This window comes from Camellia sinensis, chromosome 1 (genome assembly GCF_055761805.1).
Source record: "Camellia sinensis isolate YWXY chromosome 1, ASM5576180v1, whole genome shotgun sequence".
NCBI lineage: Eukaryota > Viridiplantae > Streptophyta > Magnoliopsida > Ericales > Theaceae > Camellia > Camellia sinensis.
The window spans coordinates 160,558,496-160,576,890 of record NC_138961.1 but is presented as its reverse complement, the minus strand read 5'-3'; the positions used below and the strand labels follow the sequence as shown (position 1 = coordinate 160,576,890).

Sequence of the window (18,395 nt, the reverse complement as noted above, 5' to 3'; positions counted from 1 at the left end):
CTATATTTCACTTTGATTCCGTATAGTTTAATTATGTTAATTTCATCTCAATTTATTCAATTTTTATTCAACAGTCGGAAGTGACATTTCTTTTTTAATTTCCCATTAAAAATACCCCTAACTCCATTTATATTTCAATTATATACTCCAGAGGCTCCTCTATCTGTTGCTCTTCAAAAAAAAATTCTAATCATTGTAAGAAAAAGTAATTTATTAAAAGAAGCCGGGCAAGAGAGAGAGAGAGAGAGAGAGTTAATATTCAATCCAATAATTGAATAGCAAACTATATTTGACATCTCCAAGCTTTATACCAAGACAAATTGTAATGTTTAAACTAAATAATTTAAAAATATAAACTAACTAAATCGAACAAAGCTCATAAATGAATAACACTTATTGTTTATGAACAAATGAAATTAAATCTTACTATTTCTTTTGAAGACAAAAAAAAAAAATGAATCTAATTAATATGCATGTGCAATCTACCCAAGATTTAACTTGTTTCGGGAGGGCCTTCTAAGCGAATGTAGTCGTACATGAGTCCTGTGAAAGGGCTTCCTCCTCTTGACTGTGTCAAATATATTATATTGCTTCCAGTTGCAAGAAGATGGCTAGGTATGTTGACATTGTACAATGAGTATAATCCATGAATCCCATGCCTCGCAATGGCATTGTCCCTTCCTATTCGCCTTGTTGTGAAGTAAGGTCGTACTCTATATGGGTTGTTGATCCGTACCTTCAGTCATAAAGCAACATTAGTTATCATACCACGAGATAAAAATTAGCCCCATAAATTTAGTACAGTTACACATTTGTTCATAGTAAAATAAACGTAATTAATGCAGGTTGTGTATTGTAAATCATTTATATTACTCACAGAGTGATTGATGATTAAGAGACAAAGTGTTATTAGTTAGCAAAGCACAATGCAATTGTGTCAAATTTGTGGTATTTGTTGTAGTTTATAGTGTAATTTTCCCCAATGAAAGCATCACCTTATTTGGTGGTTAAACTTTCAAAAACTTGACTTCATATTTTTCATTTTGCTTGTTTTAGTGATTTTTTTTTTTTTCTTTTCCGTCTAAATAATAAGTATATGTGAAGAAATTTGAAAAAAAAAAAAAAAAAATCACCAAAGACAAAAAATGAAAAAAATGAAAAAAGAAAGACATTTTTGTATTTCTTTAGTAGATTTTTTATTTTTTTTTTGGATTTTTTTCACATGTACTTTACCTATTAATAAGTGAATCTAATTTTTTTTTTTTAAATGACTAAAATGTGAATTTTTTTTTTTGGACAAAATTATAGATTGTTAGTTTGTTAGTAACTAAAAAGGTCGCCGCTTTTCCATCAACTTGAATCCCTAATCTTTTCCTCATATCTTAAAGTGTGACTATAAGACCACTGGGTTAAACCCAAGATCTAACAATAAAAAAAATAAAAAATAAAAAATGAAAAACGGAAAAATAAAAAAAATAATTTTTGTAAACCAAACCAAATATCGAAGACTGAGAGTAGGTTTCGTACTTGTAATTCAGCATAGCTAGATGATGCCAATGCCAGTTGAAGTGTGTAAGTTCCTGCCCTCACATATTCCAAATCGAATGAAATTCTCCACGTGGTCCCGACAAATGTATTATTTTGAATCCTGCAATATAATGTTAATTATCTTAGAAACAGTAACAACACATGCAAAATTAACAAAAGGTAAAAGACACAATAATAAAATAGAATAAACAAACACCTGGTAACATGAGCAAAAAACCAATCTTTTTCATAAGAGCTATTCCCTATGGTGTAGATGAGATCTTGGTCTGGATAAAGAACCGAATACTGATTCCATAATCCATATTGCCTAAACCTGTTGATTCAAAATTTTGGCAGTTAACAATGCAATCCATGCGTTTGTATATATATATAATGGTATTGAAGTGCTTAGGAGTTTTTATATTGACAATTGAGAGCGTACTTCTCTTCATTGTCATCACCATTTTTGAGTAAATGGGTAATGCGTTTTGGACTTGGGTCTGGCACGTAGAATTCAGCAGCAGTACGATCGGGAATGCCTATTTCCCACAGAGTAGGGCCACTCCTAGGAGCATCATATACAATATCACCTAGGTTGATTTCAGTTCCTACATTTCAATGTCAAAATGGAGAAAGTGAGTTACAGGTATACTATCGTTACACTTTAGAATCCAAACCCAACCTAGAAGATTATGTGTATATGTTTAATGAAAACTTGTACACATTGGTAACCAATGCAATGTGTAAGCAACTTTGATTATGACAGACCATAACCTAGATACAAACACATTAAATGTGTACCACATTTTTAAGTGGTGTGCATTGTAAAATTATATATATACTAAATTTCATTTTGTCTTCGAGGTTTGCTAAGCAAGATTGTTAATGAATGCATAATACCTGGGTTGACATTAATTTGAATATCATATTTGTAATCCCCAATAATACCAGGGACCCATGCATACAAGCTATAGTTCCCAGGTCGGACATTCTTAATCACAAAGTTTCCCTCAGCATCGGCTTGGACCCAAAATTGATAACCCTGCCAAAGTGAAAAGAATTTGAAAAATAGAAAAATTAGAGATCAATTGAAGTTTTCTTTGACTACAAGATTCTCCATATATATATATGAAATAAAAAAAAAATAAACAAAGAAAAACTAAAGATAACCTTGGTTTCACTTTGCCATGATCTCGCTTCTCCTGGTTTAGCCAACCCCACAAAAGCAGAACTTGCATTAATAAGTTCTTTATTTATGTACCTAATAAAAACAAGAGAATTAATGGTGATTTAAGTTTCAAGTTCAACATTATTGTACCATAATAATAATGTTGAAGAAGAATGTAGGAGGGTTGATGGATAAAATACCTGTCACGGACTAGTAGTCGACCATTAACTATGCCCCGTTCATTGGCGTGAGGAAAGTCTTTTGAAAGCGGGAAATCGTATGGCCAACTTTTAGTTTCTTTCGACATCTAATGAAAGAGATTTGAGTGCAAAAGTCATGCTCATGTATTGTTAATTTAAAAATCAATGTAGAAAATGTCTGGAGAATAATATTAATAATACCTGTTGTTCAGCATCATTCCAAAGTGTACGTGGATCTTTATCAGCTGAAGCCTTGTTAAGATAGATAAAAACCGGGCCAAAAACTTTCTTCCACGGCTCTCCTTCTTCAAATTTTGCACTCAAAGTCCCAGTATAATGGCTACTAAAGAACATCTAAACATGAATAGCACAATTTTTTCTTCATCATCATCATCATTAGTGAGAAGAACATATAAGAGTAAAAAAATCACAATGCAGTCATAGAAGTTTGATACTTACTGCTAAGCTTGTTGGGCCACAGTGGGAACTAAGCTCTTGCTTGAGAGGCCCACCTACACGAAACTCATTGCTTGGTGTAATAACCCAAAATCCAACAGCAGGGTCAAAGGATATCCACCCATGCAACCGGTTGTCTTTGATATCAACTGAGTATTGGTACTTGTCATCGACCTATAAAAATCACAATACCAAGAAAACAATGTTAATCCTCGCAACTCGTGAATATGAATAGCTTTTTTTCACTAATATATAATTAATTGGTCTGTTCCTAAATCTTCTTTATTTTTCTATCCGAAAATTTTCACAGTCACTAAATTATTAAATTTTTTGAAATATTGTAATAACAAACACTACAATATATAAGAGTTTTAGAAATCAAATTTTTTGTTATCTAAAATTGAAAATTTTGTTGCAAAAAATTTAGGAACTAATTTTTATCGTAGGATAGTCGCTAAAAGATTGTCAAGAAAAGTCAAAAATAAAGTTTTTAGTGACAAAATAATTTGGTCTAAAAAGTATTTATTTTTTGAGACAAAAACTTGGTTCCAAAAGAATAATAATTCATCACTAATGTCTAATTTTTGTTGCTAAAAATATAATGACGACATTTTTCGTAACAAAAACATTTAGTCTCTACAAAATAATTTCGTCTCTAAATTTTGACCTCTAAAACCTTATGTTTTTTCGTGTAAGGATGATCAAATGAATATTAATGTTTGAACACGAAGGAACCAAAAAAGATGATCTAATGAATATTAATGTTTGAACACGAAGGAACCAAAAAAGATGATCTAATGAATATTAATGTTTTAACACAAAGGAACACAAAATTTAAGGATAGAAGAAAGTTTTGGGGCACTTAACCTGTCCTTTGAGGTCTTTATTGGATGGATGTGTCAATAGAACAGCCTCCTTATAGTCAAGTTGCTGACCAGTTTTTCGGTCATTGGGTCTTGCCATGAACTTTTGCCTTGTATCCGATACAGCCATGTAATTAAACCTAATACGACACCATATGATCATTAGAATATATGTATATGTACACATTGTAATTTACTTTAAAATTATATTAGTGAGTAAAGCAAAGTCTGCGTAGTTAATCAAATTGTTGGTTTCAATTGTAAGAAAGGCTTTACTAGGGACACAAAAATTGTGTACAAAATGGCCACAATGGGTAGGCCCACAACTCTCTGCGTATTGTTTTGCGAGAGGCTTTTGTGTCCCTAGGATCTCCATTGAAAGAATTAACTCAATGAATGAGCCTAGAGGCTAGTGCAAATGTCTTACTTTTCGTTTCGAAGCTTGAAAGCAACCCTACACTCATCAATATGCATACTAGGCCATCCCTCTAAGCGCTCGAATATTGCATATGTGTAGAAACCGGAAGAGCCACGCAACATTATAAACCTACATACATATATATACACCATAACCATGAGTTGAGTAATCGTGATTGCAAAATTAAGTTAATAATGTTTAAGACTAAGTTAGTAAATTGCACCTTTTGTCTACATTTAGGGGACGTCCAACATCGCCAAGGGAAGCATTCCATGTGCTCAGGAATGAAATCTCTATTTGATTTTCATCTTCTCTTACAACCTCATAACTTGTCCCTAGTAGCCTGTACAACCATTTTAAGTAATTTTAGTTAGACAATGACATGCTTCTTATGCAATGGTTCCATAATACTCAATATATAGACACAACTTACTCGTCGAAACGTTGACCTTCATTCGTGGTCCAAATTATATCCCAATACCTACAAGTGATTTAACAAAATGTAAATTGTAAAATATGAAAAGACAATCAATTACTTAACTGATAATAACATTTGACTAAAGAAAGTCTACAATGACAAGAATTTTAATGTGGTCATAGTATGCCCTAATTCATCTGCAGAGTCTTACTATACCTATGGAGTTTGTGTACAAACCAACTTCATGGACTAAAAATTACCCAAGTATGTGTGTGCCCACCCGATGAGTGTATTGTTACCATGGTAAAATATAAATTTTGATTTTTAATTAAAAGGGTAAAAGTGTGGTTTATTAAACCAATGGTCTAAGGTATAAGGCGCTTTCACTACCCCAATATTTAATTTCTTTTTGTACCCAAAAGTGAAAACTTCGTTGCAAAAAATATTTGGGAATCAATTTCTGTTGTGTGAGGGCCATCATCAAAAGATCGTCTCGAAAAGTTTAAAAAAAAAAAAAAAAAGAAGAAGAAGACTTTTACTGATAAATTTTTTAAAATATCGCTAATAAATAGACTTTAAGAACAAAATAATTTTATGTCAAAAATATTTCCTTTTTTTATTTTTTTTGATCAACTAAAAGGAAACCTTTATTGGTGAACGAAAACATTACATCAAAAAAGGAAAAGATTAGTCTCAAAAGTATAGTAGCTTATCACTACAAGTTTAATTTCATTGTTAAAAATAAAACAGTGATACTTTTGATAACTAAAATATTTTTATCCTTAAATTTTTGTATCTAAAATCTTAATTTGTTGTAGTGTTAATGGAGAATAATGAAGAAAAGAAAAATAAGAGTTTCAAATCTATAAACTAGTTTCTTTATAAAATTACGAATGGCTAGTTGATCCGATGACATATATGGTTTGAAAGATATGGCTGTGGCAGGTACAAGCAACTAATATTTATCTAGAAAAAAAAAAAAAAAAAAAAAAAAGCAAGAAAAAAAAAAGTAAATATAGCTAATATTATCAAGTCAATCTTCAGGTAAAAGATATGTGAGAAATAAAAGCAACAATGCTTGCTTACCCTCTGTCTGTTTCCTTGTTATTTTCTAGTAAACTAATTTGATCATACTCTATATCTGTCACACTACCCTCCGGAATCGACAAAGTGACACTAACGAGGCCATTATTCATTTGGACCTGCACATTTAAGATCCGTTTGGGGGAGTTAGATATATAGTAAAAAAATTATTATAAATTATCACATTATTCCTTATACTTTTTGTACATCCTTTTACAAAAAAATTAAAAAGGATATTCAATACTGAGTATTAATTTTGAATGATACTGCAGAAAATTGGATAAAGAAGCATTATTTAAAGGGGAAATAACAACAGGCTGTAACAGTATTAAAAAAAAAAAAAATCTAATCAGTGATAAAATTTATATACTTTAATAATTAAAATGCTATATTTTTTGGTTCTTTTTCTGTCTTGAGTACATTACGACCAAGCATATATATGAACGGTAAAGATTTTAAGAAGCTTTACATAATTATCCCATCTGTACAAACGAAGTGGAGGAAGTGACTTTAGTTCTCGGTTGTTGCTGCTCCGTGGAGTACTGCAAATTGGATTAAAAAAAAAAAAGAACATAAACATCAAATTAGAGTCAACAGATCGAGACAGAGGGGCATGAGATAAGTCATCATTAAACATGACAACAATTATAGTTAGTTTGTATGCATGCCATTATTTTTTGCTTTAAAAAAATAATAAGAAAAAAAAAAAAAAAAAGTGTAGATGATTGTCAATATAGGAACCCGACAGAGAAAATTATTAGATAGCTGTAAAATATTTTGTGGCATTATTTATGTGATGTTTCTGACAATTGAAATATCTCGTTTGAGAATATATTATTTTAATTGTATTTTGATTTTTTGGCTAAAATATAAGGTAAAAAAAAAATGTTTGCGGTGACTTTTTAATTTTTTACAAAAAAAAGTGCAAAAAATATGGATAAAGAGAAATCTTTGATTTTTTTTGTATAATTTATTGGTTTTAGTATTTTTTTTACTTCTAGCCTAAAATGCAAACTTGCCAAATGAGACCTAAGCAGGTTAATAAACTAAGTTTTTTGACTTTTTAGATTTTTTTTGTCACATCACTTTTTTACTTTTTTTAGATAAAAAAAGTCAAAAAGTCACAAAAAAATCAAAAAAAATCAACTCTTTACTAATTTCTTAAAATATCCCTAGTTTATTAGGCAATGTCATTTAAAAGTTCATGAATATCCAAATATTAGCCTACAGACAGACCCAACAGTGCGAGAATGTGCAAGCGATCCCTCAAGACGGGTTGCTGTATGCATGGGACTTTTTGTTGGGTTTGGAAACATTCTTATGGCATCCATAAACTCAAGAAACAACAAATACAATGTTCCTTCTAGCTTTGCTAAGGGAACTGGAAAAGCAAAGGAAGAGATCTTCAAGTACCTTAATGGAATCTCCCTAGAGGATACACCAAGTAAGAATAACTGAACAATAAGACCAAGCAAAATCCAAGTCTTCCACCCTATCTTCTCCATAACTGTATAAATTAATAAACAATCAAAATCATTAATATCAAAAACTATATATATATATATATGTGTGTGTGTGATATGTTTCAACATTAATGAAAATCATTAATATCGAAAACTAAGGTGAGATCAATCAAGCACCTCAGAAGAATGATAATATCTCTCCAAACTAAAGAGACACCAATTCCCACCTTATGTATTGTGTATATGTATATAGTTTCTTTTTATACTCAAGTCTCCTTAGGGGCAATCCCTTTCAGAGTGGAAATAAACCAGCTATTCAAAGTATTAGAATTGATTTGAAACACAAACTATATTGGTTTAGGTTCAATTCTATTTTCATACGTGACTAAAGACTAGTTTGTAACCTTTGAAATATGGACACAGCATACAGATTCTAACATACATGTGCATTTATTATTATTATTTTCTTTTCTGTCTTCTTGTTTGACATAAAGTCTTCTTTTTTTTTGTTTTTTTTTGGTAACCTACAAACACACCCTGAGATTTACTTAAATTACAAATTACTCCCTGTGATTCTGAAAGTTACATTATGTCCCTAAGATTTCTAATTTCATAACAAATAGGTCATTTTATTAATAAATCATCAAGTTAATTAAAAAATTTTAATAATGTTAAAATTTTATTTCAATTAATAATTCAGATAATTTTATTATTGTATAGGTGAACAGTTAAAGTTTTCACTTTTTCAATTAATTCTGTTAAATAAAAAATTATGACAGTGAGGTATTTGTAATTTTCCAAACCATAGGGGGCAATTCATATTTTTATGGAGTGTATTTGTAATTTATTCTTTTTTTTTTATCAGCAAAAAAAAACTTTATTGATGACAAAAACATGCATTTCATATAAAATTACATCAATAAAATGGTGAAAGTGAATAGAGCATCAAAGGAAACTACCTCAATATGAGATTACATTTTATTTGAGATTACATTTTATTTGAGATTACATCCCATACATTTCATATGAAATTATACCAATAAAGTCTATTTCTTTGACTTGATTTAATTAGGAGTTTGGTTGACAACATAAACATTAGATTATGATATGGATGTGGAGATTGTGGCATAACGAAGTTGTACTTGTAATTGGTTATATCTCAAAGAAAACACGAGGAAGGGAGGGCACATAACGTGAAGCAGTTTGAGTTGTTGGGCCAAACTTTGACCTTTTTTCTGTTATTCTTTTTCTTTTTGTTTACCGGTCTAATTAGGACAACCTTAGACACAAGTGGTCAATTTTTTTGAGGACGCTGCTCTAACTTTTTAGTGAAAATTTTATTATTATAAAAATATTTTTCTCATCATATTTTAATATAATCTAAGACAAAAAAAAAAAAAAAAAAAAAAAAAAAAACTCCTCAGGAATTTAAATAAAAGAAATAAAAAAATAAAAAAAAACTCTAAATACTTATGAATAAATAAGTTTAGTCAATAAAACAGCTTTGTTAACCGGTAATTATCCCAGTACTAACATATATCTAAATGTTAGAGAATTATTTTTTTTTTTTTTTCTAGCCCGGACAAGAAAAAATAATTTTGGAATGTCGGAAAATTTCTTATTTTATTTTTCTAGTTTGGATAAGTGGGGGAGGGAGGAATAAATTGTGAAGCACGTTTGGGACACGGCAGCATAATACCTCCACTGTTTCTAAGAATTCAAATTTTTATAATCCTAAATATTTTGAGAAATTTAGAAACGATTCTATTGACCAAATTTATTTATTTATAAAATAATTTATTTATTTTTTGATCTAGCATCATTCCCAAATCGTATTAGGCAAAATAAGTGCTTTAAAATTTATTGATACATTAAAAAATTATATAAGACCTATAAATTTTTAAGTTCATCACATAAAACTGACCGTAATTTACTAAAATAGTTATCAATAGACTCACAAAAACAATTGTCAGAGTCTAACTAGGTCCAGTAAAATAAAAATATAATGTTTTACAACACATGTTATTGTCCTTGTCCAAATTAAAAATCGTTATCTGAGGGTCTATGAAAAGACTTTATTAAAGCGTTTTTTGTCTCTAAAACTCACCTAACTAATTAAAAACTTATGTCTACAAACAAAATTATTAAGTACTTGGAGGCTATTACATGTTCATAATTCTTCACAAATCATTTACTTTTTATGTCTCCTCATATTCTTTAATCATCCAACACAAAATCATAATGCCTCACATTCTCTACCAATCATAATATAATCGAATATCATGTGATCGTACTCAAAGAATTCCCAATAATTACCCTTTGTACAAAGATCTTTTTCTTTACAATTAAAAAGAGAATAAGGGATTAAGGGGGAAAAAATTGAATTACACAGTAGTTAAATTTTAACCTACATGTCACACCCATGCAAGAAAAACAAATGCTCTTTTTTTAAAAGACCTTCAGAAATAAAAATAAAAAATAAAAATTGTCCAAAAGACCTAACGCCAATAGTCCCATAAACCCATCTAATTACAATAATTGACACGTCAAATATATATATATATATATATTAAACAGAAAATAATGTAAAAATCAGTCATTATTATATAAACTAATATTTAATTACACTAAAATTCCATTTGAAATAAATAAATACTCAAATTGTTTGACACATGTTTAAAAGTAAGATAAAAAGCTGACTAAGCTTTAATTGTTAAAAAATAAATAAATAATCCATGGTTATCAAACCTTTTAACTTTTTTTTAACCACAATTGTTCCCTAATATATTTTTTTTTTTTAATACAAAAGTTAGTGTCAAAAGCAAAGATGCAAAGGTTAGTAACAGAATTTGACCGAACAATATATATCAGTTGCAATGTTGGCATAAATAAATATGATGCAATCCTACATTATTCTAATTAAAAAAAAAATACACAAAAAATTGGTCAAATGATCAAACTTTAACAATACCTAACAGTGGAAATTTATGCACAAAGGAAATTAGGCAAAAGACTATGTGGGTTCTTTCATATGCTGTGATCTTCCACTAACGTTGGCTATGACTCCACTACTACGGCATAAACTCCACATATTTTTTGTATTCACACTTCCTCTCGTTTCAATGTTTATTAAGGCATTGTTCGGCAATCACCTAAAAAGTTTATTTATTTATTTATTTTTTAAAATTTTCCTATCTGTCTAGTGTAGAAGAATCTAAAATATATATATATATATATAAGAAAAAAATAAAATAATAATAACAATAAAAAATAAAAATAAAAACTGTTTTCGAATTTTTTTTCTTTTTTTAATTTAGTTTTTTAGTTGTCTAGTTGACTAAAGCCTAAAAGTCTAAATTTTAAAAAAAAAAAAAAAAAAAACCCACTGATAAATAGCACATTTGGTTGAATTATCAAAAGCTGCAAGAAATTATTAAAATTTTGTTGATTCAAAGACGTTAAAGTGAATCAGTTTAGTTAAAATATGATAAAAGATGTATCCCACCATAATAGGTATGGTATTTTTTTTTTGGGGGGGGGGGGGGGGTCAATCTCTATGAGATTATTTCAGATACGAACATTATATCCAAATAATCATAATCCAATAAGTATAGAAGTCTAATAACTACTCCAAAACACCCCACAAAAAGTATGGACTTGTTAAAAAAACAGATGATATAACTGATGCAAATTTGGACAGATTTGGTTGAACAGAAAATTTGGCTAAGCTTAGACTGAAGTATAAAAAAAATCTATCCAAACTTAGCCTGAGCCCAATTTTGATTCAATGAATTCTGGCTACCCAAATTAAAGACAAGATATTATCTTCGATTAACCTAAATCAATGTATTTAATATAATACAAAAATAGTTTGATTTTTGAAAAAATAATCAAATATATATAAGATATAAATTAACAACAGATATTGAGTTGTTCGAGTTATGAAAAACCTTTATTTAAACTCCGTTCTAATTTAGTTCAAAGAAATTTACTCTAGAATTATATTACTCAAATCTCAATTTTTGGCAATGACTGTTCATATTGACTCTGTCAAGTTACATTTTTTTTTTCTTTCCTTTTCTTTTCTTTTCTTTTTTTATTTTAATTTTATTTTAATTTTAAACATAGCTTTCAAAGCCCTTTATCATTGTTTCTGTTGTGTATGTAGGTACACACATTATGACTCCTCAAAAAGAAGAGATTATGTGACGAAAAATTTATATGTATTCAATATTAATTGGAACAAACCTTCAAATACTATGACTATCAAATAATCATAATAATAAAGAACAATATTCATACATGCAAAATCCCAAAACAATTAAGTAACCTCAAAAAAATTTATTACTGAAAAACATTTAACAATTATAAAGAACATTATTTGCCATAATATACTGCAAAGACACAATAGTTACAAAAATAATCTACACTAATTTTATTTGCTGATTTAAAAAAATAAAGAAACTCACTGTATTTTCCTTTGATGAATGCTATCGTCAAGCTTTTCAGATGGTTTCTCTCTAATCCGTGGCAACTTATGATTTTTTTTTTTCCCCTTCTTTTTCTCTCAACAATCGATTATTTGTTTGTTTCAAAGGAGTTGAACTTGAGTGCTTATAAATAAAAACAATTTGAAGAGTCCATCTTTTATTCAACTTAGGAGTCACTTGAGCAATCCAATTAAAATTAAAAGACGCCAATACAATTGTATGTATTGTACAACTATATGTCCAAGGGGAGGCAAGAATAATAGTTGTATTAGAAGTGTATCTCATAGTACACAAGAATCCAAATAATGCAATGAATTTGGGTTCTTCAATAAAACTATTACTTTATTTATTTATTCTTTTGGATCTACTTAGTTGACATAACTAGGGGTGTAAATTTGGCAAAGCCCAACCCACCTGGGCCCGGGCTCAGGCTGGACAACTATTGGACTGCGGGCTCCCGTCAAAATTCAAGCAAGGCGGGACTATCCCACAAGTCAAAAAATTAGGTCCAGGCCCAAGCTCAAGCCCAAGCCTAAGCCTAGTGGGTACTTGGGCCTCTGGTGGGTTGGACACTTGGGCTGACCATTTTTTTTTTTTTTTTTCACAAAAAATGATATTGGGTCTCGGGCTAGTTGGGTCTTGAGTGGGCCTTGAGTGAGTCGATGGACTGGGCCGGGCTTTGAAACAAACAGTCCAAGCCCATGGTCATGGGCTGGGCTCGGGCCTGGGTTTGGATAGGTCAGGCCGGGCTTTAGGTGGACCACAGGCTAGTCGGTCAAATTTACACAACAAGACATAACCAGTCAATTCTCGAATCTAGAAATAAGAAAAAAAAAAATTGAATTTTTTTAACTAAAAACAAATCCCGAAGTAAAATAGTCAAGTAACATTTTTTTTAGAATACTATTTTATAAAATTTAGTTAAATCAATTATATGAATGATTATGTATATATGCATATAAAATTATTTAAAAGTATATTGTAACATATGCAATATAAGATAACAATTTTAGTTTTATTGTTCTATAAAAACATAACTTAAATAAATAATTTGATCATTTTAGTTGAATTATTTGTGTGTAATGTCTATGTGTACAAATATATTAAATCATTTTCAAAAAAATATTGCAACGTACGAAATGCAAGGGAAGAATTTTAGCCTCCGTTTGGGAAGTGGGTTGGCTTTTTGGCTTTTTGGCTTTTTTGGCTATTTTAGCCTGGGCTAAAAAGCTTGGTTTGGGAAGGGCTTTTTGGCTTTTTGGCTTTTTGGCTTTTTTTTGTGAGAGAATAGTGTAATGATTATGGGTTGGATGTGATGCTTTGTTTGTTGTGGCTAAAATAGCCTGTTTTGTCTTTTGTGGCTATTTTAGCCCCAACCCACTTGCCAAACATAGATCCTGCTCTAATATGTAACTTAAATAAATACGTATGCAAATTCTATACACTTGATTTAATAATATAAATAATGATTATATTGGAGAACAAATTAGTAACTTAAAATTAAAGAAGAATTTTAATTATTTAATTTGATAATTTTTTGCCGATTGTGCCATAAAAATTGTTACTTAAATAAATATTTATTAAAATTTTAGTTAAATTATTTTTGTGTATGTCTATGTGTACATACATATAAATTATTTTAAAAATATATATATTGCAAAATATTCAATGCAAGAAAAGAATTTTAATTCTGACGTCTAATACAAATAATGACTAAATTGAAAGAGAATTAGTAACATAAAATTATTTAATTTTATTAAGATGCTCATGCCATAAATCCAAATCCAAATCTAAATTTCTTTTGCTCAGAAGTCCATGTGCCAAATAGTATGTCCACAAGGACATGTTTCTGCGAATTGACCAAATTACCCATTCTGTCAATAGAGTCATTGGAGTCATGCTTATAGTACAAGGATTACATCCTGCTTATTTGTGCAATACATAAACCATTTGTTTCTCTTTCTCTCTCTCTTCACCAACACACTTCTCTCTCTCTCTATCTCTCCGCTTCTCTGTATGTCTCTCTCTTTCTCTCTCTCTCTCAGTTTTACACGTACACACACACACACATACTCTCTCTCTCTCTCTCTCTCTCTCTCTCTCTTCAAATGAAGAAGAGACAAAAGTCCATAGAATTAGTGGCGACGGCGATCGAAAATCTAGAAAAAGATTGGCTCTCTGTCTATCTGTCTAAATCAAATAATATAGGATGAATGAATGTTGTTGTTGTGGACTTGATCTATTTAAATCAAATAGGTATTAATGAACTTGATCTATCTAAAAATTTCAACAAATAGTAAAGACAAATTGAAGAGATAAAAAAAAGATTTGAACAGATATAATCAAAATTTGAATAGATAGATAATGCTTATAGAGTCCTCCGAGGAATCACCTTCCTAAAAGATAATGCTTATCATTCAACACCCCCTCACTGCTTAAACCAAGTGAGATGGTTCTACCACGGTTGGATGTCAATACGACCGAGATAACATGGCCATGCTAAAGACCCGACCAAGCTCCCACTAGCTCGGTTCTTCCTTTTACTGCGTGTACCTCGGTTTGACATATTCCAACTGGGTTGTCTAAGGCCGCACTAATCACATCGAGTTTGGACCGAGCTAACCAATAGCAAGGTTCTGAGGAAAGCTCAATATACTTCGGCTCAATACGGTATGACCGAGTTAACTGTTACCGTTCTGAGTGTGGTGACCGAGCTAACTGCAGAGCTTTCTTGGACCGGGCTAACTTCTAGGCCCTTTTCCTCAGCCCTTCTTACTGTGGTCCACAGAATGACCCATTACCCAGCTCGACTCAATTTACACATAAATTATCCTCTCAATATACATTATTATCTCATATGTCTTACCTCAAATACATATTTCACCTTGATTATTCATGTGTTATGACTGCTTTTGCCTTAGTAAAAATGAGGTGACCGTAATTACACTAAACTTGTGAAGTTTATTGTATTTTTTAAAATCTCAAGGATGAATATTACACAAAATCGTTTTTAGAAAGCTTAAAATTTGAATTATTGTGTAGATTTGAATTTATTGTAAGGGTCACACTCAAGATTAATCTAATCCATATAGCTCAAATTTTGAAGAGTTTGTTCAACAATTTAACATTGTTATTTTGGTAAAAGTTCTTATGGAAGACAAATTATCTAGTGGAAAATTATTAAATAATTCAAAAATATTATGTAACATTATACAACTGATATTTTAGACAAATAAAAAATAGCACACATATTAAGTGAGTCTTTTTTGTCTCTCAAATGTCCGAGTCAACATATTTTACTCATAATTTTTTTACTATATACTTAATTTCAAATGTCATATAATGCTCTGGAGTCATGCTAATAGAGTATGCATGCTGACAAATCTATAAATTGAAGCCATTGACAACTGTTAATGTGCTAATACATGAATGATGTACAAGAATATATGATTTATGTCACGTGATATCTTCGAATTTAAAAAAAAAAAAAAAAAATAATAGTTAAAGATTTTAAAAATTAAAAAAATAAATAAATAAAATTGAAACTCTTAAGTTATGTCAAAATCAAAGACACGAGATTGGAAATTCTTCTTTGACTAAACAGTTGTTTCAATATATCAGTAGCAACGATAGCGTAAATACCATATATTCTACATTTTCTAAAAAGACCAAATGAAGGGAGTTCATGACCAAAGAAAATTAGGTAAAATGATGGAAGATAATCCAAGACCAAAACACGTGACCAAAGAAATATTCTGAAGTGTTTTGAAAAGTTGATAAAAAGTTAACTTTTTGACTTTTTTAACAAAAAGTTGGATTGTTTTGGATAAAAAAGCTTACTTTTTTGGTTAAAAAAACTAAAAAGTCAAAAAACTGATTTTTTATCATTGTTGCCGAAATGCTCCTACATACGTACCCCCAAAAAAAAAAAAAAAAAAAAAAATTCTATAAAAATTCTCATAATTTGAAATAGGTAAATCATATTTAATCTAAACATGGCTCACAATATACCAATTTAAATTTACGTCACAAATTTAAATTTTGAATTTTTTTTTTTTCTATTTTAGAATAATGGAGGGGATGGGGGATCAAAATTTTAATCTCTTAATAAAAGATACAAGGACACTGGTTAATGGATTGACCTCGATGATTAATTTTGAGTACTTTTCTAGTAAATAGGATTTGAGAAAAAAATTTAGACAAACATCTTAGATGATTAGATGGTGCATGCTCTATTCCACAAAAATGGGGAATGACTACTACAGTACAGAAGAAGCTTAACTGTTATTTGTTTGCATTCGGACTTTCCACTGCTTTGAATGGCTGTTTTTGAAGACAATGTTAGCGATGAATAAGGTTTTGATACTCTTATTGGTAGAATTATCAAAGGCTGCCAAAAATTGATGAAAGAAGAAGGGAAAACGAAATTAAAAATGTGCTTCTTTGTAATATACCTTTTTAAATTGACGAAGGAAAATGTGTATCTCACCGTGAATATTTTTTTAGGATATTAGCACTATTAGTCCTTGTGGTTAAATGAGGTGTTATTTTAATTTTGGTAGTTTTAATTTAAATAATTTAAACTATATATTTTTGATTTTGTTATAATGTCACCCCTGTGTCACTTACCATTACAATTTTGAATAGAAAAATACATGTGTGAAACTAGAGGCATTAAAAGTGCAATTAAAAACAAACTTTAAAGATCACCGTTGAATTCCGTTTTGGCCACTATAGTTTTGCATGCGATTTTTTTTTTGATTCAAAATGTTAATGATGCTTAACGGAATGGTCACATTGTAACAAAATTAAAAGTATAAAGTTCAAATTGCTCAAATTAAAACTACATAGACTAAAGTAAACTTCAATCAAACTAAAAGGATTAATAGTGTAATTTATCCCTTTTTTTATTAAAAAAACCTCTTCAATCATTATCATAAAAGAAATAAGATGAATTACATTAATATCCTTTGAGATTTGGTAAAAATACAACAAATCTTATAGTTTTTGAATAATTACCTTATACCTCCCACCAGGAATGGTTAAAGATAACATAATAACTCAAATTACTTTTTTACCCTTATCTTTTTTTTATTCTTTTTTTTATCCTTTTTGCTTTAAAAATTAGATTTAATTTTATGTGAAATGACAAATGTGTCCATCATCACCTTAACCCTGACAACTACATTTCTATATCTATCTCCATACTAGGGAAATTTCTATTTCCACACACTTAATTATCTCAATGCACATCTTTTCTTAGTACACACACTTATTAATTTGATTATTAATTAATTTCCTCAATCCACACACTGAAAGTTACAATTATACCCTTCACTCATAATCATTGTGCACACACCACTCAGTCTTCCTTTCCATACCTTTTTTTTGTTTTTTGTTTTTATATTTTTCGGTTTGGAGATTTTGGCATTGATTTTTTGAAATTATATATTTAATTCGAAACTTAAACTTCAGAATAAAAGTGATTAGTTCAACAAATTTGTTCTGAAAAAAATAAAAAAACTTTCAGCAGTTGATGTTTGAATATAATGAAATAATTCAGTACTGATTGTCCGACTGAAAACCGCAAAAAAAGGGGGAAAAAAAAAGTTTCGCATGAAAAAACTAACATTTTCATCATCACTAATAGAGTATAAATTTAGAGATTAAAACAATATGAGAGTTGTTGTAAGAGTATTGATTTGCAAGCAATAGAGGAGTATAGATTGTGTAGTAAGTAAAGTGACAACAACAGAAAAATTAGGGCTTAATTTTTTTTTTACTCAAAATGTATATATTGAGATTTTTTTATTTTTAAAATATGTGTAAAGAGAATATTTTCATATAATATTATGGATGCTAGTGGATGTCCATTATGATCTTTTAAGTTTAAGGTATAATTGTCATTAAAAAAATATTTTATTAAATATGTATACTGAGATAATTAAATTTACGAAAATAGAATTTTTCCGTAGTAAGGCAAAGTGGATTTTGCCTTATCATTATCATGTACTTGGCAGTAAATTACTCAATTTGAAATTTTAAATCATCAATCACCAGCCATCCACAATATATTGCAATTTAAAATAAATAAAACAAGACTAATTGAAATACGTTAAAAAAATATATATCTTGAAAAGAACAATTCCTACAAGAAAATCCCATAGGCAATCATGTCGGCTAAATTTCACTAGAAGAGTTTAATACGAAAACTCAACGAAATGACTTATAACCCAAACCTTGAAGGTCTTGATACTTCCTTTCAAGCTCAAACTCCCCTTGGGTCGTGTGGGCACGTTTTTTTTAATG

General features: G+C 29.6%; 1 protein-coding gene across 2 annotated transcripts; it reads right to left on the bottom strand.

Annotated features, from left to right (window-relative positions):
• Window positions 1-252: 252 nt before the first annotated feature.
• Window positions 253-12,189, bottom strand: LOC114260245 (uncharacterized). Of its 2 annotated transcripts, none has more exons than XM_082887994.1 (17): window positions 12,066-12,189; window positions 7,547-7,640; window positions 6,603-6,675; window positions 6,137-6,252; window positions 5,066-5,113; window positions 4,856-4,975; window positions 4,642-4,761; window positions 4,219-4,354; window positions 3,355-3,525; window positions 3,097-3,249; window positions 2,896-3,002; window positions 2,698-2,788; window positions 2,428-2,569; window positions 1,970-2,135; window positions 1,745-1,861; window positions 1,528-1,648; window positions 253-736 (listed from the first exon to the last, which is right to left on the bottom strand). In XM_082887994.1, exons 2-17 carry the CDS (start codon window positions 7,636-7,638, stop codon window positions 494-496), a joined length of 2,016 nt encoding a protein of 671 aa, XP_082744120.1. In that variant the 5' UTR covers window positions 7,639-7,640; window positions 12,066-12,189; the 3' UTR covers window positions 253-493. The 2 variants fall into 2 exon arrangements, with proteins under 2 accessions (XP_082744120.1, XP_028056130.2); XM_028200329.2 differs by lacking the exon at window positions 12,066-12,189 and adding an exon at window positions 7,774-7,964.
• Between the last annotated feature and the right edge of the window lie 6,206 nt (window positions 12,190-18,395).

What these genes read in the sequence shown, in the direction of transcription:
- LOC114260245 (XM_082887994.1), bottom strand. Translation starts at nt 7,638, where the DNA reads ATGGAGAAGATAGGGTGGAAGACTTGGATTTTGCTTGGTCTTATTGTT. An exon ending in GTGGCCCAACAAGCTTAGCA is followed by an intron (nt 3,250 to 3,354) that starts GTAAGTATCAAA and finishes ATTCATGTTTAG; the next exon opens with ATGTTCTTTAGTAGCCATTA. An exon ending in GGTGATGACAATGAAGAGAA is followed by an intron (nt 1,862 to 1,969) that starts GTACGCTCTCAA and finishes TTGAATCAACAG; the next exon opens with GTTTAGGCAATATGGATTAT.